Raw genomic sequence first — 23,067 nt, 5'->3', positions numbered from 1 at the left:
ACACACACACACACACACATATATATATATATATATATATATATGATCAACTAACACAGAGAAATATAAGTTGCCAATGGGATAACTTCAGAAGCACATTTAAAAGAGATGGCCTGGAACCCCTGCACAAAAGTATCCTATGGCAGTTCAGTGTCCAAGTGGCCTCCATGGTAATGGGGAAAGGGACTGTCTGTGATATGAACTGACTGGCCTGCTCTTTGTTCACCTCCCCCTGAGGGGGGAAGCAGCCTTACCAGGCCACAGGAGACAATGCAGCTACTCCTGATGAGACTTAATAAGACTAGGATCAGAGGGAAGGGGAGGAGGACCTCCCTTATCAGTGGACTGGGAGAGGGACATGGGTGGGGAAGAGGGAGGATACAAAGTGAATAAACTGTAAGTAATAAACAATAAAAATAATTGTTCCTCTATAATACCGTTTAAGATCAGGGATGGAGATAGCTCCAGAAGATCTTTTATTGTAGAGGATTGTTTTAGCAATTCTGGGTTTCTTGTTATTCCATATGAAGTTGAGAATTTTTCTTTCCAGGTCTGTAAAGAATTGTGTTGGCAATTTGATGGGAATTGCATTGAATCTGTAGATTGCTTTTGGTAAGATGGCCATTTTTACTATGTTACTCCTGCCAAGCCATGAGCATGGGAGGAGACCTTTCCATCTTCTGAAATCTTCTTCTAATTCTTTCTTCAGAGACTTGAAATTTTTTTCATACAAGTCTTTGACTTGCTTGGTTAGGGTTACACCAAGGTACTTTATGTCATTTGTGGCTATTGTGAAGGGTGTTGTTTCCCTAATTTCTTTCTCAGCCCTTTTGTATTTTGTATACAGGAGGGCTACTGATTTTTTGAGTTAATTTTGTATCTGGCCCCTTTGCTGAAGGTGTTTATCAGCTGTAGGAGTTCCCTGGTAGAGTTTTTGGGGTCATTCACATATACTATAATATCATCTGCAAATAGTGATGATTTGACTAATTCTTTTCCAATTTGTATCCCCTTGATCTCCTTCAACTGTCTTATTGCTCTAGCAAGGACTTCCAGAACTATATTGAAGAGATATGGAGAGAGTGCGCAGCCTTGTCTTGTCCCTGATTTCAGTGAGATTGCTTTAAGTTTCTCTCCGTTCAGTTTGATGTTGGCTATAGGCTTGCTGTATATTGCCTTTACTATGTTTAGATAAGTGCCTTGTATCCCTGATCTCTCCAATACTTTAAACACGAATGGATGTTGGATTTTGTCAAATGCTTTTTCAGCATCTAGGGAGATTATCATATGGTTGTTTTCTTTCAGTTTGTTAATATGGTGGATCACATTGATGGATTTCCGTATATTGAACCACCCCTGCATACCTGGGATGAAGCCTACTTGGTCATAGTAGATGATACCTTTGATGTGTTCTTGTATTCAGTTTGCAAGTATTTTGTTGAGTATTTTTGCATCAATGTTCATTAGGACTTGGGGAGGGGCATGTGTGAAGAAGGGGGAGTGAGGGTGGGATCAGGAGGGGAGGAGGGAGGGGCTTATGGGGGATACAAAGTGAATAAAGTGTAATTAATAAACAAAATAAAATTTAAAAATATGAAAATAATCCTCGTTTAGAAAGACAGATGGGATGTGCATTGAACGTATGACAGGAGTCTACTAAGCACATGTGAAAGACTCTAACTAGCAGTGTTTTCAAAGCAGATACAAAGACTCATGACCAAACCTTCGCCAGAGTACAGGGAATCATATGAAAGAAGGAGAGTTAGTATGATGGGGAAAGGATAGGAGCTCCACAAGGACCAAATATATCTGGGCACAGGGTCTTTTCAGAGACTGACATTCAACCAAGGACCATGTATGGATATAACCTAGAACCTCTGCTCAGATGTAGCCTGTGGTAGCTCAGTAACCAATTGGTTTCCCATAGTGAGGGGAACAAGGACTATTTCTAACAGGAACTCAATGACTAGCCAGTTTGACCTCCCCACTCCCCAAGGGAGGAGCAGTCCTGTTAGGCCACAGAGGAGGGCTTCGCAGCCAGTCCTGAAGATACCTGATAAAACAGAATCGGATGAATGGGGAAGAGGTTCCCCCCCCATCAGTGGACTTGGAAAGGAGCACGGTGGAGATGAGGGAGGGAGGGTGGGGTTGGGAGGGAATGAGGGAGCGGGACACAGCTGGGATACAGAGTTAATAAAATGTAACTGATAAGAAAAAAATAAAATTAAATTAAAAAAATAATAATTAAAAAAATGAATAAAAAGTTCACCTGATTCATGATTTCTATGAAGTATTATTTGAATATATTTTATAGTTAGTAAAACTGTGTGTGATGGCTTAAATGATAATGGCCCCCCTAGTCTCATATATTTGAATACTTGCTCCCCAGTTGGTGGAACTACATGGGAAGGATTAGGAGGTGTGGCCTTACTGAAGTCTGTATGCTCCTGAGGATGGTTTTAAGATTCATGCCATTCCCAATGTACTTTTTCTGCTTCCTGCTTGTTGGTTGGGACATGAGATGCCAGCTGCTCCTGCCACCATGCTTTTGCTCCACTATAATGGATTCTAATAATCTGGAACTGTGAGCACAATTAAATGCTGTCTTTCATAAGTTACTTTGGTCATGGTATTTTACCATAGCTGAGTGAGCCAAGAAGGTTGAAGAGAAACAGTCTTCAGAGGTTATATTTCATTAGGTTGGCAAATGTTCAAGGCAAGCTCAACTCTGTTCTCAATGCTACAGATGATGCAGGAAGTACTGAAGTACTTCCTGAGTCTACAGGCATCTAAGAATGTCTAGTTTTCTGCTAGTTAACATGATGGGGCTGGAGAGAACTTCCATAGCTCCACACGGGCCCTGGTGTCCACCTCACTCATACCAGTCATATAGTACTCTGCCACAAAATGGGAAAATTTAAAAATTTGCCTTTCTTATCCATCCAGACATCCTGTCCTTGTTACGATTTCCTCATTTTCCCTCCTGCATCCATTTAACCCTTCTTCTTTACTGAGAGTCCATTCCATTCAGTTTAGCAGAAGCTTCCTCATTCATCCAACAAACATGCCAAGGGGCTAACAAGATGTCATCCCTGAGTTGGACCTATTTTTTGTCTTCATACTTTATCAAGTGTGCCCCCTTACCACTTGGGAATCCTAGGGATCAAATCCAAGGCATTCTGTACTCAAGCCAAGTTCTACAGCAATTCTGTTGAGCCTCAGGTTCAGCTTGCAACTGTGTTGTGCTGCCGGTGTCTTCATATTCTAGCATGAGTTCTAACTCCTTGAGGAAAACATAGTGAAAGGCTGAAAGGTGAGCCCCAGCTGCCTATAAGCCCCAATAGTATGCTGTGTCTATTATCAACAGAGCCTCTAAGGGTGTACCAGAGATTTTATTTGTATTTTACCAGGTCCAATGTATGGCAGTGTGTGTGTGTTTGCGCTCACATGTGTGTGCACAATATCAGGTACTAGAGAAAAATTAAGGAACTGATGCTAAATTAGAATAAAGAGCAACTTGAGAAAACTGTGACCACTAAGCATTAAACAACTCGTTGGGAACAGATGGCTTGGAGGTAGCAGAATAATAGACAGACTACCGATTGGGAACATGGTAGGTTTTAGAACTCACAACTGAATTTCCTTGAGGCTCTAAGAAGTATGACTAATTAAGGAAAAAGCTTCTAGTCCTCATTTTCCTTTTAGGGAACATTTATATCCCAAGCATATACCATGACATTGTTCCAGAGCAGTCTTTCTCTCCTGGGCCCGGTGTTCACACAGGCAAGGTGCCTCTGACCTTTCCACATATCTTTAAACCCACAGCTTTGCTCAGGTTCTCCTGGCAGACTAAGAAGACAAACTGATTCTCAGCAGAGGGCATTGTGAGCTTGGGGATTCGACAGCATCTGTGAGAGAGCTGCTGAGAGAAAAGTCAGACTGCCACATTTCTCTGCTTCCTCCTTCCCTCCCTAGTGTTATATCATTTTGGATCATTTGAATTGTACATGGCTTTCTATTTAAGTCAGTCATTTGCTGGCAGCAAAACTAGAACATTTCCTGTTTTTCCTCTCACTGTAATCAGGATTTGGTTGTCCAAATTAGGACTGCCCTAATTACTCCTCAGCAGGTGCCAATCTGGGGGAGGGCAACAGACTGGAAGAGAGGAAGTAAGGACATTTTGCATCTTCAGAGTCAAGCAAGAAGAAAACACATTTTCCCTAAACCTGAAAAACCTGATTAAGTCACAAAACACACTCCATGGGGTTGTGTGTGGAGAATATACACACATGACCACTAAAACAAGAATAAAGATGGTTTTCTACTCATTTGCCTTCAAAGATTTACAAATTTTCTTTTTGCAGCCAGAGATGAATTCAAGTTTAGACTCATAATTCAGCAGCCATGTACATCATGCCCAGTTAATAATTTGGCACTAGGAAACAGGAAAACATCATCCTGGAGACTTTTGTCTAGCTTTCTCTGTCTCTGTGTGTGTGTGCGTGTGTGTGCTTGCACGCGCATGTATGTGTGTTTCTACAGAGCTTCAGTCTCTTAGAAAAAATTATCGAGGCCAGTTTTAGGAGTACCATAGGCCAAGAACATAAAGCAATGGCTGTGTTCTAGTATAAACAGCACATGGGCTTAATAGGTAGAGTGCTTGCTGCCAAGCCTGATCAGCTGATGTTTTAGTCACGGTTTCTATTGCTGCAAAGTAACACCATGACCAAAAAACAAGTTGGAGAAGAAAAGGTTTGTTTGGCTTATGGTTCCACACCATAACTGAAGGAACCCAGGATGGGAATTCAAACAGGGCTGGAACCTGGAGGCAGGAGCTGATGCAGAGGTCATGGAGGGTGCTGTCTACTGGCTTACCTCCTCATGGCTTGCTCAGTCTGCTTTCTTATAGAGCCTAGAACCACCAGCCCAGGGATGGCAACACACACACATGGGCTGCCCCCATCCCTCCATCACTAATCAAGAAAATGCCCTCCAGGCTTCCCTACAGTCCCATCCTATGAAGGCACTTTCTTAATTGAGATTACCCTACTCTCAGATGACTTTAGCTTCTGTCAAATTGACATGAAACTTCCCAGCACACTAGAGTTCCAGTTTAGGAACGCACAGAGTGGAAGGAAAAACCTGGCCCACAAGTTGTCCCCTGACCTTGATATGAGTACCATGGAATGTGCACAAATGCATAGTGCCCCCCAACAACTAATAAATATAATAAACAGTAGATGGTAAACACAGGTATCCTGGGAAATATAAATACAGAGAAATAATTGAATTTCTATCCATAAAAGAGTTTACAGTGAACAAAACTATTCTCATTTCTGCCTAAAACTAACCGCTCTACCTGTGTATGTTATCCCAGCCTTACCTACCTGCTTACAACACAACTTCAGAGTCTCCCTTTGTTTCCTATACCAATAACCTCTCTCTACCAAATGGTTTCCAAATAAACCTGTGCGTGTATGTGAAAAGGACACACCAAGTATAACAAACCTCCATGTGACCTCAGTTCTCTAGCTACTACTATATTCCTGTTCCCCTCTGTAGTGGCACTAACTATAAATAAATGCTTAGCTTATCTTTATAACTTCTCTACTTATATTTTCCTTTCTCACCCATGCCATGCTAATTTGTACCCAATGCCCCATAGGAACAGGTCATAGGATGGTCACCAGTGACCTGCCAAATGAAAGACACCACTCAGTCCATGCTCTGATCAGACCTAACAGCAGTATCTTTCCCGGTTCACCTCTTTGCATCTTTTGCTTGGTTTCCACACATTACAGTTTTTGTTTTTAATTATTATTATTGATTTCCCATTTCATTGGTTGTTGCTTCTCAGTTTCTAGTCATTTTGCAGACTTCTTAGGTCTACATGTTTGTCATCTGTGCCATGGCTATCATAGCTCTGAATAACACTCATACCACAGCTCACTGCTGATAAATATCTATCTCCAGGCCAGAGCTCTCTCCTGATGCAGCCTCCATGTGTCCATGTGAATGCCTACTAGACACATCAAATTTAGGTCCTATTTATTTGCTCCTGGATCTGCAATATTCTTTTCCTCAGTGGGAATTTATTCAGAATTTAATGGCAAAAGATGAAGGATTGTGACAACAAGCTGAATACTATCCACATTGGGTTTGCACACACTATCTTGGGAAGATGTTGAAGGGAGGGTTGCATCAAGGGACTTAAGCTTAGTGATGCACAGTGTCACAGCTTGTAATTCTAGTACTTTGGAGGCTGATGCACAAGAATTTTGAGTATGTATGTGGCTAGCCTAAGCTACACAATAAGTTCTACACCCTCTATAACTAAAACTGATTTTAGATGGGCAGGGTGAGAAGCACTCACAAGAAAAACATCTCTGAAAGAGCAGATGCTGAAGAGTATGGGGCTGTCATGGACAGTGGTAAAGGCAATCATCACTGCTACCACCATCAAAGTTACAGCCAAGTAATCTAAAACAGCTGTAAAAACTTAGCACTTTTGGACCACCTCTTTTTTGAGAAAGACAAGTCAGGGTAGGGAGGCTGTGTGCTTTCTGAGGACATATAATGAGTAGGTACAAGGCTGGCATTCATTGTCTTATAGGGCCTGCTCCTGAGCCAAAGCTGGGCTCACTGTGTAATACATACATGCTCACCTGGAGAGGTTAGCCCAACAGGCACCCTGTAAATTTTCAACTGACACTGTTCTGTTGAATGTTTTCCTAAAAAGAAACTAAACTGAAGAGAGGCATGGAACTTAGAGGAATAGCTCAGAAATTTTGATGACAGGATGAGGATTCAAAAATATCTCAATAGACTCAAATGAGGAGTTAAAAATAACATTATATTCAACGAGTGAGTGTGAGATCTTGAATCTATGGTTTTTTTGCATTAAATTTTTTTATTTTATTTTTTCTTTATATATATATTATTTTTATTAATTACATTTTATTCATTTTGTATCCCCTATAGCTCCGTCCCTCCTCTCCTCCCAATTCCACCCTCCTTCCCTCTTCTCCACCCATGTCCCTCCCCAAGTCCACTGATAGGGGAGGTCCTCCTCTCCTTCCTTCTAATCCTAGTCTATTAGGTCTCATCAGGAGTGGCTGCATTGTCTTCCTCTGTTGCCTAGTAAGGCTGCTTCCCCCTCGGGAGAGGTGATCAAAGAGCAGGCCAATAATAATATAGAATAAACATACTAAAATCTGTACACCTAATGAAACCAATCAAGAAGGAGGACTCTGGCTAAGTTGCTCAATCCCCATTCAGAACGGCAAAGAGGATGGACATCAGAAGAGGGAGAAAACAGGGAACAGGACAAGAGACTACCACAGAGGGCCTCTGAAAGGCTCTACCTGCAGGGTATCAGAGCAGATGCTGAGACTTATAGCCAAAATTTCGGCAGAATTCAGGGAATCTTATGAAAGAAGGGGGGGGATAGTAAGACCTGGAGAGGACAGGAGGTCTGCAAGGAGAGCAACAGAACCAAAAAATCTGGGCACAGGAGTCTTTTCTGAGACTGATACTCCAACCAAGGACCATTCATGGAGATAACCTAGAACCCCTGCACAGATGCAGCCCATGGCAGCTTAGTGTCGAAGTAGGTTCCATAGTAATGGGAACAGGGACTGTCTCTGACTTGAATCTATGTTTTAAAAGTTACCACAGCTGAAAAGAGAAAGACACTCTCACCCTTGTTTCTCCTAAACCCTTCCCTGCCCTCTCTAGTCATCAGTGGTCTGGCATTACATAATTTACCTCCTTAGTATGTCCTGAAATTTCTTTCTTTCCATTTTCCTCAGCTCATTCTTAACAAGCACTTCCTGGCTTCACTTTCTTTTCTCTCTCTCCAATCTTCTAAACAAACAGCAGAAGAGCCTCCACAGAACACCCCTCTGTACTTGGTGTCCTTCTTAACGTCACTGGCTCTTTACTGGCTAACTTTAAAACAGGCATGGGAGATACTGTCCCCCCTACACACACACACACACACACACACACACACACACACACACACACACACACACACACACAGTCTCACCCTCAGTCATTCACTTGTTCTTCCCTTTTTTACACCTCCTAACCTCTTGGATGTTCCCACAGTTCCATCCTACCCTTCCTGAGCTTCTCTGTCTTGATCATCCTTATTCCCCATCAAACCAGTTCACATCCTTCTTCAATCCTATCCTGCCCTCATTAGCAATGTAGTCGTATGGCTTGGCCCTTCTCTGCTTTACTTGATGTTGTGGGTATATGTATTCTGTTTCTTTGTCACATATTGCACCTTTCCCGAGACTGTAAGGTTCCATAAGGTACAGTCTGTGACTGGTTAATTCTTTCTACACATACACATGGGGTGGGGGGAGAGAGAGAGAGAGAGAGAGAGAGAGAGAGAGAGAGAGAGAGGAGGGAACTGGGTCTAGCTTTGGCTTTTGAAGGAGGCATGGGATGGTGATGTTCTAGCATGAGAGCACACCTCATTAACCAGTCCAGGCTGGGAAGATTCCTTTTTAAGGTGGGTATCAGGCTAATGACAATGCCAGAAACTGGAAATGTCTAGTCCGGTGGGGGGGGGGGGACAACATTAAAATCAACAACCAAACAAAGAAACAGATAACCCCCACAATGAACCACAATAACTGTCTTCACAAATATATAAGAGTTTCATACATAAGGAATAATCCTGATTTTAATCTAATAAAAAGGAGAGGACTTTGTGTTCTCGAAAGGCATTGTGGGAGCTTGGGGTCATGATGTTTCTTGGTTCATGATGCAAGTTTTTGGCTTCACTGGGCACATCTTCTGCTTTAAAATCCTTCGTCAGAGGCTCTCAGCAATGGGAGCACCTGATCTTGGACTGACCTCCAGAAGTGAACCAAAATGAACTTTTTTATTATGTAGGTTAGTTGTCCAAACTATTTCCTTATATTAACCCAAACCTGACTAATACATAATGGCTTCCTATTACTTCACACAATGAAAGGAAATGATGAATACCATGGCAAGCTCTAGGGACTTAAAACTTTTCTGCCAAAATAATTAAAGCAACCACATACCTATCAGTAGAACTTAGATTTTAGAACCAATTACTTTAATATAAGATATTTATTATATTTCAACTATAAGTGATATTCATCAACATTATTACTGGAGAGAAATTACTTTGTGCCCATAATCAGATATAGGTATATTTCAGAAAAAAAAAACTTTAAATTTAATGGTGGTTTCACATAAAATAAATCACATTGTTATTAAAATCTTATTTTAAAATATTTTCATTGCTTAAATTGAAGTTTAAATGTTTAAACATTCTAATTTGGTAGGTGACACATTGGTACAACCACTTTGGAATATATTTTGTAAAACCTGAAAATAGAACACCTTTGGGATGGGCCATAAATTCCAATTTCAAACAAATATGTGGTCAGTGACTTCAGCAATTTGTATAAAAATTATGTAAAACTATCATGTCCTCTCCACATATTAAAGCTGACATACAGTGGTTCTTGGTATGGACTTAAATACTTGTAAAAGTCAGGCCTTTTGACATATCATAGATACATTTGTAAAAAAAATCAATGTTTAAATGTTTCAAAAGGCTAGAAACAGAAATATACTTGTTCTCTTTTAGATGTAGAATATTTATACTTCAAATCCTGAGAAGTAGAGAGTGAAAACGGTTACTTGAGTTGTGTGAGGTGTGGGAAAAGGGAGTGTTGGATCAAGGACATAATCTCCATTAAATACATATAGTTAAAAGCTGGCTGAGTGTGGTGGCTCATGTCTTTAATTCCAGCACTCAAGAGGCAGAGGTGAGTTTGAGGTGAACCTGGTCTACAGAGTGATTTCAAGGACAGCCAATGCTACACAGAGAAACTCTGTTGTGAAAAACAAAAACAAACCAAACTAACTCTCCTTTCCCAAAACTGCTTAGCAGATTTTAAATGTTCATATCACACACATTAAAAATGTATATAAGGTTACACATATATCAATTAGGTTGATTTAATCATTACGTATTTCAACATTGAAACATCTCATTGTTTCCTAAGTAGATTCAATGATTACTTTTCAAGACTATTCATGGAGATAACCTAGAACCCCTGCACAGATGTAGCCCATGGCAGTTCAGTGTCCAAGTGGGTTCCATAGTAATGGGAAGAGGGACTGCCTCTGACATAATCTGATTGGCCTGCTCTTTGATCACCTCCCCCTGAGGAGGGAACAGCCTTACCAGGCCACAGAAGAAGACAATGCAGCCACTCCTGATATGATCTGATAGACTAAAATCAGAAGGAAGGAGAGGAGGACCTCCCCTATCAGTGGACTTGGGGAAGGGTGGGATCGGGAGGGGAGGAGGAAGGGGCTTATGGGGGGATACAAAATGAATAAAGTGTAATTAATAATAATAATAACAAAATGATGAAAAAATGTACTTAATGGGATCTCAATCTCACAGGTATTTGAAATCTTCCATTGGATATTTATAAATATACTTAAATAATCTTCTTATGGACTTTTTTCTTTGAATACCATTTGTATTTTATTTCTTCATTAAGTTTCATTGTAATGGAGTATACCTATATGCTTGAAACATAATCTTATTAGGCTGTAATTTTTGGCAAAGCAAATTTGTATAAACTCAAGTTTTAAAACAGGAATTTACCTTTTCTGTTACCACAAGAATAAATTTTAATATTTTTGAGTTATCATGATAATTGTTTGATCTGTAACTAAATATAAAAATGTTACTAGTATATGATTTTAATCTAATACATTGACATTTTGATGAATATAAAAATAAATATTTTTGGGAGCACAACTCAATGGGATCAGGGCTTTTCAAACTTTAATTGAGCTATGAGACGATGGATAAATAATACTTCCTGCTGGGATAAAGGAGGTTTGCATTCAAGTGAATGATATTACTTTTTCAGATTACTGTCTTTCAACTTTGCCTCTTGACTCATGTAGAATGAATCTAACAATATCTAAATGTCCAAATCTTGTGTCTCAGATCCTCTGTTGATCAGTGTCCCTCTTCCTAAGTCACATTACCTCCTACTTCCTTCCAGGCAATCCTTACTGTCTCCTGCAAGTACAAGGCCACTATGTTAGTGTGCCCTCTCCTTTACTGCAATGCCTTTAGGATTCTCTCCACTTCCATGAATCTTATCTGTCTAGCACACATGTCACCATGTGCAAAATCTTTCCTGTCTAATCACCTTTTTGTGTTTTTACAGATTATGACTATGTACTATACTGTCCCTCTCTATCCTTAATTATATATTACATATAATTTAGTATTTTATAGTTCATTCTTTTTCTGTAATTGTTTCAAGTCTTGCCAACCAGGCCATAATTCATTTCAATAATTAGTTTTCTATATGAAATGCTATGATCTTGCCGTGAGCTTGGGATGCTCTCTTGAAACCAGAAAAAAGAAATGTGAGGTCTAACTAACAGGTTTCAAGTTCACAACACTGTTTTCCCCCCTTCAACAGATACTGAAAACAGGTGTGATTTTACCCTTCCTGACGGTAGGAGGGCTTCACATCAATGTCAGTAGGAATATGTTTCTAAGAATGAGAAATACTCTACCTAATAGAATATTAAGAGTTTAAATCGCTGTATTAGCAAGTCCTTTTCACTCACCAAGTACACTAATCAAGACCTGAAGTTTCTGAGAATGAGGTGTCTGAGGAAGACACATCTTCAAATTCTAGATTTCAATGACAATCAAAGCTGAAACCTGAGCTAAGCCATTACTGTCATCTTAAGGGTCTCTGCCCCTTTGTTCCTTTCATTCCCTTTGTCAGGGCCACTGTGTAAGGACCTAAGTGACTCTCTATGGTGCTCCTTCTTGTCAGGCTCTTTGACAAACTCAGGGAAGCAGGCAAGGAAGGCAGTGTTGCCGGGCAGAGCTACCACCAGGCTCCACACTGAGTCAGCATGCTCACTAGTGCTCTACCTGTAGGCTGTGGAGCAGGTGTCTTTGTACTCCTGGAGCTTCACACACACCATGTTGAGGAACTGATCTGAATATGCACTCAGGTCATGCATCAGGTTCATGAGGTCTTGCACTGTTTTCTCCACAATGATTGTGCTCTGGAAAGAAATAGAAGAGGATAGAAACTCATGAGATTTCTGTTTAGAAATAATGTACAGGACAAACAAAGACAACTTAAAGGATGTGATACCTTAAGGCACTTGACCTTCCTATAGGGTGTATCACCCAAAAATAAGGGCTTAAATTAACATCCAAATAAATATCTCACAGAGTGCTAGTCTTTCAAAGACTGTTTTCCCAGGACTGGCATAGGATAGGGATTTTCAAAACTTTATGGCATCTACAGATGTCTCTATATCTGTTTTTTAATGGTGCTGGTGATAGAATCCAGGACTTTGCACTCCATCCCTGAGCTACATCCCCATTTCTGCTGTTTTTGAGACTGGGTTTTGCTCAGGTAGGCTTTGAACTCATGCTATAGCCCAGAATGGCTTAAATTCATGATCCTCCACCTTCATTTCCCAAATGCTGGGGTTACTATCAGCACTACTGGAACCTCTGTGGGTTTTAAGAAAGGGAATCCATTGAGAATGGAAGCCTTATTTATCACTTTCAGGGTTCTGTTTGGAGAGTAAAGGCCTACTACTGGAAGTGAAAAGAAAAAGGCTGCCATGATTTATTTTAGATTTCAAAGCTATCACTGTAGTAAGAACAACAGGTAACATTTGGCTCATATCTTTCAGCCTGCAGGCTGTTTGCAGCATTTGCTGTATCACTTGAAAGTCACGTGAGATTCATGGTTATCCTGAATGTTTATGGGCTCTTGTCAGCACAGGGAACAGCATTAAGCGCTTCCCTTGCTTTAACCTAGTTAACCCCTTTCAGCACCCCTATAATTACCATCAGTGGAAAGAGCAGTAAACAGGCTGAGAAAGAAACAAAAAAGCAAGGGCTCCAGGCTCTGCTCATTTTACTGCCCCACTCTGCTTTAACACTGGCCCTGAGTACTGTCCACAGCCCATTTTTTTTTACAAGATCATTGTGTTTCTCCTCTATTTATGTCACTATAACAAATCAAAGGAGATGACCAACTTTCCAAGAGAAAGGCTACTTTGGCACATAGTTTAGATGTTTCGATCCATAACTTACTGGGTGGTTTTTGGCCTGTGCTGAGGTAGCATACAATGGTGGAATCACATGGTGAAACTAAACTGCTCAAGGCATGGCTGGTGCCTGAGAAAAGAGAGACTAGACTCCAGTGTCGATTTCAAGGACATGTCCTACAGTGGCCTGAAGACCGGGCCCACTCTACCCCACTCTTAAAGCTTCAACAGCCTTCCAGAAGCTCTTAGCGAATATGCCTTTAACACATGGGTTCTTGAGGGCAACTCCTGAGCCAAATGATGGCATTATTGTCAGCATTGCTGAAGAAGGGCACATGTAGACTATGACTTTAAAACTGAAATAAAGGACTTCCAAAGAGAAACATAATACAACTATCTTAAAGCTAGAGTGCTATGCAACAACTTAGTACTACTTCTGAAAAGAAGATAAGAGTGAATTGTTTAAAGCTTTATTTCATGATCCCTTCAAAAAGAGATTACATGGACATAAACATTAATTGTAGCCTGTAACCCTTTAGTCAATAAGAGTTTGTTAGATATTCATTTAAATAAAATTACAGACTACAGGAGACTTAGCCATAAATCAAAATATTAAATTTTTTTACAGTCTCACAGTGACCTAGGAAAGAATCAAAGACATTCATCATGCTTAAAAATACACTATAGAGACACAGTTTTAGATACTTTTTTCCTGAAAGTAAAAAGATCAGATAAAAGTGCAGATAATGGAGGATTAGCCTGAATTATGAGGTACAGTTGCATGCTTATTTAAGATGATTTGGTGGCAGAGACTTCTGCCTTCTATGCCTTCCCTTCTCCTTCCTACTGAAATGATCAGAAGACAAGAATAAAGGAACATTATAGTTTGTAAGGCAAACCTCATAGGAAACCAAATTACAGTCTCTATAGAATCCTCACAAGTTCAACTTCCTTTTCTGTATTGATTTTGAGATTAAAGCACTGCAGCTTCACCCTGATCTATAATCCCATTCCTCTGTATTTGTGTGTGACTGACAGAAATTGATTCTGCCCAGCTACATGTCCCCATGCGAAGCATCTAAAATCCTCATCCCAATTCAGAACACAAGATATGCTACAAAATGTGGACAGCAATTAATAAAGCAGAAAGGAGCTCAGCAATCCTCACAAAGCCTGCTTCAATTCTAAAGCACTGCAAGATGAACACGAGGAGATTACTCTGATCATTAGGAGAGAGGGCCTGGTTCTGTACTCAATTACACGATTGATAATCAGCTCTGGGGTGGTTTGGGTAGCCCCTTCCTTTATTATGACTCAATTTAGTCCACTAATAAAAAGAATAATTTGATTGCTCCTTTATTGGTCCACATGAGCCATGTATTCAGTCTGTGCATTGGTACTTTGACACTGGCTGAATTAGTAGTGTTTAACTATTCTCAAGCATTTTCAGGTGTGTCTGGCCACCCCAACTAGGTTATCAGCTTCTCAGAAGAGACTGACATGCGCCCTTTCTTTTTGTTCATTTCCCATCCTTCCTTCCACTCTCTCATCACATGTCAGGATCTTCAGAACTAATAGAATGCTTGCATAGAAAATATAAACTCACTGGAGGTCACATAGGCAAGGGATGTGAGAGAAAAATAGGCATCTGCATTTTGCAGTCTTTTTTGGTGAGAGAGGTTTGTATCAGCTGGGGTGCTTTTGGGTAATAAGAATGGAATTGACAGACTTTGGAGGAGAAAGGATGTCTGAATAGTCTCTGGAGGTCGAGGTTTTGGAGGTGAGCAAGAAGTACCAGCAGGGACTAAGGAGAAAGGCACAATTTAATTCCAATGGCTGTGCTCGACACGGCACCTATGTGATGCTATATGATTACATACAATCTCCCAGCTGTTTGGTTGGTTTACCTTGTCACCACAGCACTCTGGATAATCAATCACTACATTCTCTTCAAGGAAAATGAAACTGCACTTTGCAAAATGATGGGGATTTTTATGGGAAGAAAGGTCTACCTTTTTCAAGAAGTTATAACAATTTCCAAATCACTGGCTTTGACAGATAAATGCTGGAAATATTAAATTCCAACAAGGTCAATCCTGGTTTTATTTATTTGATTTCTTTAGCTTTATCACTGATTCACTGGTGCATCGTTAATTTAGAAGTTTGCCAATGTGAGTATAAAGATTTCATAATAAGTAAAAGTGATTTTATTCATTATAATTTCCATTAAACACATGGAAATCATTTATATGTATTTAGGAACAGTTCTTACAACTTATTAGCAAATAAGGAAGTATGAGCATGACCAAAAGGGAGGGGGGGGGTCCCAAGACAGCTAATGCAATGAGAAACTGGTATGAAAAATAAGCAACCAAAGTTTATTACAGGGATACAAGAGTACTTCAAAGTACAAGTCGGTATATAAGAACCAACAATTTGGTTCTGCAGTGAAAAATAATTTAAGTAGAGGGCTTATCTAGCATGAGGGTGGTCCTAGAGTTGATTCTCATCATCGTACAGAAACACAAGTAAACCTTCTGAGTGGTATCATTGGGTATTTTTTGAGACCTGAACCACTGTTTGCCAAAACTGGGCTCTGTAAAATGATACTAATATTACTATTAAAGAAACCTGGCTCCATGCTCAAATGGAAAATGATAAGATAAAGAAAACTAACTTGAAAACTTCATATATTAATGTTAGCATAAACATTCAGGAAATGACTATAGTATGCCATCTTATTCTAATACCGGAGCTAAAAAAAAAAAAAAAAAACCCTTGAAAGCACAAAAGCATTTGTCATAGACCTTTACATCTGCTGAAAATGTATTTGTAGATACATTTTCTACAGCATGTAGGCCCCTAGATGGTCCCTGGTAACCACTGGTTCACTTGGTTGTCTCATCCACTAGACTCTACTTTTTTAAAAATAAGGTCATTGACCATTCCTTCATACCATTAACACTGGGCCCATAAAGCTCACACACTATTGGTTATATATAAACTATATTCAATAATATACTATATAATAAATAGTATAATATACTATATAAAAAACTATACTCAGAAATGGAGAAGCAAAAGTTTTCTCTCTCTCTCTCTCTCTCTCTCTCTCTCTCACACACACACACACACACACAGGATGAGATCAGTTAGAATAGTGGCTTCCCTTCAAAAGGGTAGATTCTGATTGAGAATGAAAAGATCTTCTGGGTGCTGGGAATATTTGGAATGGGTAGCTTCTGCATGAATAAAAGCACAAACATTTTTGCACTTCAGATGACTGCCCTTTACAATGTGAAGTTTAACAGAAGAGGAAACAGTTATAAGTTATATTTGATCATGTCTCTCACCACCTTCAAACGTTTTAGTGGACTAGGCCCATACTCTTCAGATGATGCATAAGGGCCTTTTACAACACAGCTTCCATTCTTCATTTCCAGCCTCCTACTATTTCCCCCTTAGATCTCTAAGATTCAGACTCCTTTCAATTCTCCATGACTATTTCAGGGTCTTATTACTGCCTACAACACTCCGTTCCTTGTCCCTTTCCCTGCAAAACATCCTCTTATCTTTCCAATCTCAGTAAGAACAACCTCATGGCTGGGAGATTCTTCCCAAGCCCACACTAGGGGGAATCTCCCTGTTATAAGCACCCAGAACATCTTTTATTTGTTTCCTGTATAAATCCATGCTTTTAACTGATTTCTCAATGGTCCATAAGATTTCAGAAAAGAGAGAACAATACATAGAATATGACACACAAAAGGTAGTCAGTAAGTATTCCTTAATTACAGACTATGTGATTATCCCTTCAGCACCTCACTGAGAAAGATGACAGGAAGGTCACCGAAGATGTATTCTGGAGTTTGTTTCTCAATAAGAATACCTTATATCCATAGCAAAAACAGATAATTACCAAAATTTCCTTCAAAGAGGGATGAAAAATAAAACACACACAATGAGATGCTACAAAGCAAAGCAAGGCAGAAGACCTTTAAAAGTAATAGATCAGTGCTACACTGGAACAGTCCTAGGGATGATCAGCACAGAGCAAATCTTAAATGGAAATGAGCAGTTACAGAAGAGTGGTTACCATCTGATTACACAGTTGAGAAGCTCAGGATCAAAGGTAGTCAATAGCCATACTGTTAGAATAGAAGCTATTTGTGCTAGAGGTAGTGTATGTGTGTGTGTGTGTGTGTGTGGGGGGGGTAATAGAAAAAGGAATCTGCTTGGTGGCACAGGGGCAGATGTTAAACTTCAGTTGTGAACTATTATATCCACTCACTGTGTAAACAAACAGGCTTCAGAAAGCTCTAAGATTGGTTTCCTTTCTCTGTGTCCTATTTTAATGGTTTTGTAGTTTTAAATGTGAAGATACAGCAGACTTACTGAAACTATTACTGCTGACCAGAAAAGAGCTATCTGGAGAAGATCAACAGGAAATTTAACTAATTCATTAGGACTATCTTTTCTCTGTGCAACACTGGGTTAACTGGAGAAGAGACAAGGCCCCAAAAAGACAGCATTCGTGCCACTAGCCATTTTGGATGAACAAGTAAGTTCTTCTAAAATACAGTAGAGGAATAGAAAAAGAAAGAGTTAATGGTACTGGAGCAGATGGCTGGAGAGAGGTAAGAAAGAAGGGTCTGCACCTGACCTGAGCCCCAAACTTCCAATAGTGATTGTAGGCTGAACAAGAGCACTAGGAAAGACCTTCAGGTGAGTGAAACAGCGTGGGTATGAACTAGAATGGGATTCAAGGGACCCAAGGGATCCTTTGTGATGGGGAGGAGGAAAAGAGGGAGAGTGGAGGTGTCACGGGAGTAGGCGTCAGAAGTCTAATCTTTCACGAAGTATACATGTATGTAGGACTGAACATTTTGAAAGTCTCTTTTCCAACAAAAAGATGCAGCAAATTAATCCAAGTTGATATCATTAATCAGTGATGACCCACTTCAAATGCATGAAGTGGGCTTCAAAAGCCCCACTTTTCAGAAAGATGAAGATTCCTGTGCAAAGAGAAGCATTCCAAAGCGCCTTCATCAGGCCAAAGAACTAAGCAGGATTTATAATTGCCTTAGACAAGCAAAAAATGATATCAAATTTTGGAGAATCAGAAAGCTACTAGATTCCCCTAGAATTCATATAAGCAGTTGCACAAGCTTATTTGCTCATTAAGATCTCAGAGAATGAGACAGCGAGATGGCTCAGTCTGATGACCTTAGTTTGATTCCCAGAATGCAGAGGATGGAAGGAAATAATGAACTTCCACAGGTTATCTTTGGCTCTCCACATGCAATTCATGCACTTGTGTGCCACTGCCCCATACACACAAAAAATAAACATAAAATTTGCATTAAAAACTTGGAAAATATATGACACGAATTATTAATCATATATGTGTAAGCATTTTGGCCAAGGGATCACTTATGTTGAGCAGACTGTACTTTATGTTTCTTTTAAGCCCAGCTGGCTGTTTACTGAGTTGTTTTTTCATAATTCAAAGCAAATGAAAGTAATAGGAAGAGAAAGGAAAGTCTACAACATTTGTGCCTCTTTAGCCTGTGAGATCCTAAGGAGACTTTTTTTTAATTTAATTAAATTTTTATTTTTATATTAATTACAGTTTATTCACTTGGTATCCCAGCTGTAGCCTCCTCCCTCATTCCCTCCGAATCCCACCCTCCCTCCCCCATCTCCTCCCATGCCCCTCTCCAAGTCCACTGATAGGTTAAGGAGACTTTCATTACAAAGTAAATACGAAGTAATCAGGAACTATTTGTTACATCTCCCATATCAGTGAAATGTTACAGGCAGGTTATCATTTCCTCCTTGATATATAAAGAAACACAGGAAGAAGAGAGAAATCAAAGAAGAGCTGAGTATTAGTGCTTGTAGAAATACCCACCTTTCTCTCTTCCCCATTCAGATCGGTATGACCCCCAGTGGCAGCATGACCCATAGTCATCAACATGACTGCGGGTGGCAGCGCAGACCATGGATAGCTGCATGGCTTTCAATGGTAACACAAGCCATGAACATCACACAGACCTGGTTGCAGCAGGACCACTGACCCAGACAAGGCCCTCCGTGGTCGCACAGGCCTGGGCATCACCGTGGCCTCAGATGATCGTGCGCACACTTGCAGCAGCCTGGTCCTCACTGCTGTTGCATCTCATTGTATCTCCAGTTCTGTCTCTCTTCACACTGCATGTGCAACTCCATTTTTTCTGTCTTTCCCATCTCTCTACCATGTATTTGTTCATTGTAGTGGCGCCCATCACCCATGCTGTGAAGGCGGGGTGGCCTGGCTCAGTTTATGATATTTCATAGGCTCAAGCCAAACTTCTGAGATGAGCAAAACATCAGAAAGTAAATTATCAACCTGAAAAGCCAACGAAGAAGTTGAGAATACTGTGAAGTTCACAGTTCGAGAGATTCAGTCTAATAGCACAGCGAAGAACTAACTCAAGAGACTGAGTGGCAGTAGCAAATTTTGTGCAGATTATTAAGCAAAGTTCCTTTTTCTCTAAACAACTAAATCAACTATCAGTAAGATTCTGGAAGTACAGACCTTCAATGCTAGTAGCAAAGAGTCTATTCGGGGATAACTGAAGTCCTCTTTTCTTATTATCCCCAAACCCTGGCCTTTAAATTCATCAGGAACTGATACCTAAAATGAAAAGACAGACTGGAAGGGCACAGGACTAAAACTTCTTCCTCAAATTGGGTCTTAGTGTAAATTCCCATGCCCTGTTATCAACATAATCCACAGCATTTTCTGACATGACTCTTCCCATTCTTGAGAAGACTGAATACTGTAAAATGCCAGTCAAGATCCTAACAGATTGTGAGAAAGTAAACCAGTCATTAGCTTCCCTATTTTATAGCAAGTCTAATACTCAAAGCCACTTACAGGAGGAAGCATAACACTTGGAAGGTATGTAGAGGATGCCAGAGCATCAAGCTGCCACCAAACGTACTGGGACATTCTTCTGTTTCTTTACATTTCATTCTCAAGCCACTGCTACTAGACTCTGTCACATGGCAAAGCATCTCTAATCACAGGAGCTTGTTTCTTGAGGTAGCAATGTTATTCAAACATTTTATGTGTTTTAAAGATGATATATCCTCAACCTTTTAAAAAAATTTTTTGTCAACTAACAGATGCAAGAATGCAGAGAAGACCTTTTGCTGTTCTTGTTATTAGCAGATATAGGGTACTCAGCAGGAGATTCTAGTGGCTTACAATGGGACTTGATTGATTAGGGAAGGGTTGCAAATATATAAATCAACATGTCAGAGGAGGAAGACAGGGTGGACCCAATGGGAGATGCACACTACAACCCTATTTGTTCCACAGGTGCAGGCTCACCTGTCCTTAGTGGCTCACACCATATAATAATTAATTATGCTGACAAGCTTCACTACAAATGTTTTCAGCCTGGGTTACTTAGGCACCTCTGAGGTGAGTTCCGGAGCCCTCTGAGGAGAAGAAGTAGGAAGCTTGGCTTCCCATAAAAACGGAACATATGGGCCCTTTCAGGGGAGAGAGCATGCGAGCAAGTGTGCAATCATCCACACATGCAAGGGGAAATTTGTTCAAGGGTAGAATACAACCCAGATTCACTTCATACCAGGAATAAAAACATCTGAGAACTAATGACTTCTAAAATTACTTCTCATTAAAACAAAACAAACCCTAGAAGTTGTAACCTAGCATTCTAGCTCATCCTAAGAACAAACTTAACTATTCACCATGGCCTTTCCATGTTGGACAAGTCACAATGTGTTGCAACTGACCTCCTTCCCCCTACAATAACAACAAAACAAAACTAAAAGACTAGCCAACAGGAGAGCTGGCCTCCCAACATGATTTTCCTGTTGCCTGACTTGGGATAGTTGATGGAGTCTTTTCCCTTTCTACATTTGCAAACAGTGGGATACTCTTCATGACCCAAGATGACATCTCTAGCCCACCACCATAACATGAACTTAAGTGACAGGGCATCTTCTACATTTTAGGCCCACATCATTTACACTTCTCTTTCTAGGTTTTAGCTTCTTAGGTACATTATTTATGAGGAAATGGACCAAAAATGAGCTTGGAAATCCCCATGATACATTACAATGAACGAAACTCCAGGGCATCCTGCCAAAGCTAGTGTGAAAAGATCCACCTACACACTGCCCAGGGAGGAAGATTTCCTACCATGAATATTAGTAAGTGGTTTAAAAGCGGAATATTGAAGCTTTGAAGTACTTCCTTCTAAGACAGTCTTCACACAGGAAACACCTATACCCCTGGGAAAGATACAGACAATACTTAGAATGCACAATTCTTTCTAGGCAGTGGGAACAAGGTAGATGAGCAGAGATATAATTTTTTAATTTAACAAGTAAGGCCAACTCCCAAAGTCTTGAAACAACATAAAACAAAAATTTGTATCACTGTTTATAAAGGTGTGAATCTTTTAATGTCCCAAATAGGAAGAATAATTCTTCCCAAGGAAGTAAACTTTAAATCTCCCCCCCCCCCCCCCGTCTGTCCTCTCTTACCCTCCTTCTCTCCCTTCTCCCTCCCTCAACACCTTAATTCATTGACTTTCTTGTCTGGCCTTTGGAGCCATCACTCTTCTGAGTAAGGTATTAGGCATCAGTGGTAGAGTAAACTCTGCAGACACCACGTCTGATGAGACATATGTCCAAGCTCAAAGTTCAAATATATTTGTGTTTTCAAGTATTCAGTTCTTGCTTTTAAGCCATCATGATGCTAAACTAGGGTTCTATATTTCTATCATTTTTTCACTAGACTATAGATGAGAACAGAGACAGACTTGCACGATTTCAAAAGTAAAATGTACAGACTCAGCTGTCATTATTTTGCCTTTGGTTTGCTAAGAATATTGAAAAATACAACATTAGCACACAATTCAAATGCATTAAATGAAATTGTTCAGCAGCCTTTTACTGTGAGGCCTTAGGAGGAGGAACTCTGAGAACATGCACATATAATTTGGAAAGAAAATTCTAATGATTCATAAAATTACTATGGTTCCCATGTACCTGAAAACAATAGAACCCACAGCAAAATACAGACTGAGCATTCAAATCATTATAATGGTCTTTCATTTTTTCTTTTTAACTCTCTGCTCCTGTTATCGCTTGAATTATCTTTTAAATGAAAAGTAGAATGCCCTTGCTGTCCATTTTCTTCTTTTATTGTTTCTATTTTATTCTAAGAATGAAGGTAAAATTAAGAGCCTAGATCACTGGAGATTTTCAGATGGTCAGACAAATGAGCACTCTGGCTCCTGGGCCACTTTTTCATAGACACAGACACCCATCTTGCACTCTGCCTCCATAGCGTTTGTTCAAAGAACATTTTGATTTAGCACTAGTACCTTAAATTTGTGACAGCTGAATTTCTTCCTTTAGGAAAAACTAAAATTGATTTAATTGCTGAAATCCAAATGGGAATTTTCTAAGCAGTTTGAAAAATGTTCCTTTTGGACTTAGAGTGTAGCTCAGAGGTTGTTTAGCAAATATAAGGTTCTGAGTTCAACACTTAGATAGAGAAAGGGATAGGGGGTCTGGGCATAAAATGTTTATTTCCCTGCTACACATATTTGGAAGAAAATACTAAAGTTTATGTTATAGATTTTAATTTTTGCAAGGTATTCTGAAATGTAACTCCTTTTCTTCTTATCTGTTTCCATTTCTAATGGTTACTTCTTATTTCATTTACCTTTCGACTAGCTCCCAGTTGCTATTATTCTGGTACAACCTCAGGCCACTTTGCCTCTTCTTTGATTTAGACATGTTTCATAATACTGTCCTTGACTCTTAGTACACAGTACACTGGTGGACAGAACAACAACTGCCAAGCACTTATCTATCTATCTATCTATCTATCTATCTATCTATCTATCTATCTAT

The 23,067-nt window shown here is 39.8% G+C and overlaps 1 protein-coding gene across 1 annotated transcript in view; it reads right to left on the bottom strand.

Moving 5' to 3' along the window:
• The window catches only part of Exoc4 (exocyst complex component 4), an 824,181-nt gene that overhangs the window by 174,488 nt on the left and 626,626 nt on the right, over window positions 1-23,067 (bottom strand). The window contains exon 12 of the mRNA XM_055602012.1: window positions 11,981-12,117. Coding sequence (XP_055457987.1) covers window positions 11,981-12,117 — 137 coding nt within the window. The remainder of the gene's footprint in view (window positions 1-11,980; window positions 12,118-23,067) is intronic.

The sequence above is a fragment of the Psammomys obesus genome, unplaced genomic scaffold, assembly GCF_907164565.1.
Source record: "Psammomys obesus unplaced genomic scaffold, mPsaObe1.curated_primary_1811, whole genome shotgun sequence".
Taxonomy (NCBI): domain Eukaryota; kingdom Metazoa; phylum Chordata; class Mammalia; order Rodentia; family Muridae; genus Psammomys; species Psammomys obesus.
This window is presented reverse-complemented; position numbering and strand designations above follow the sequence as displayed.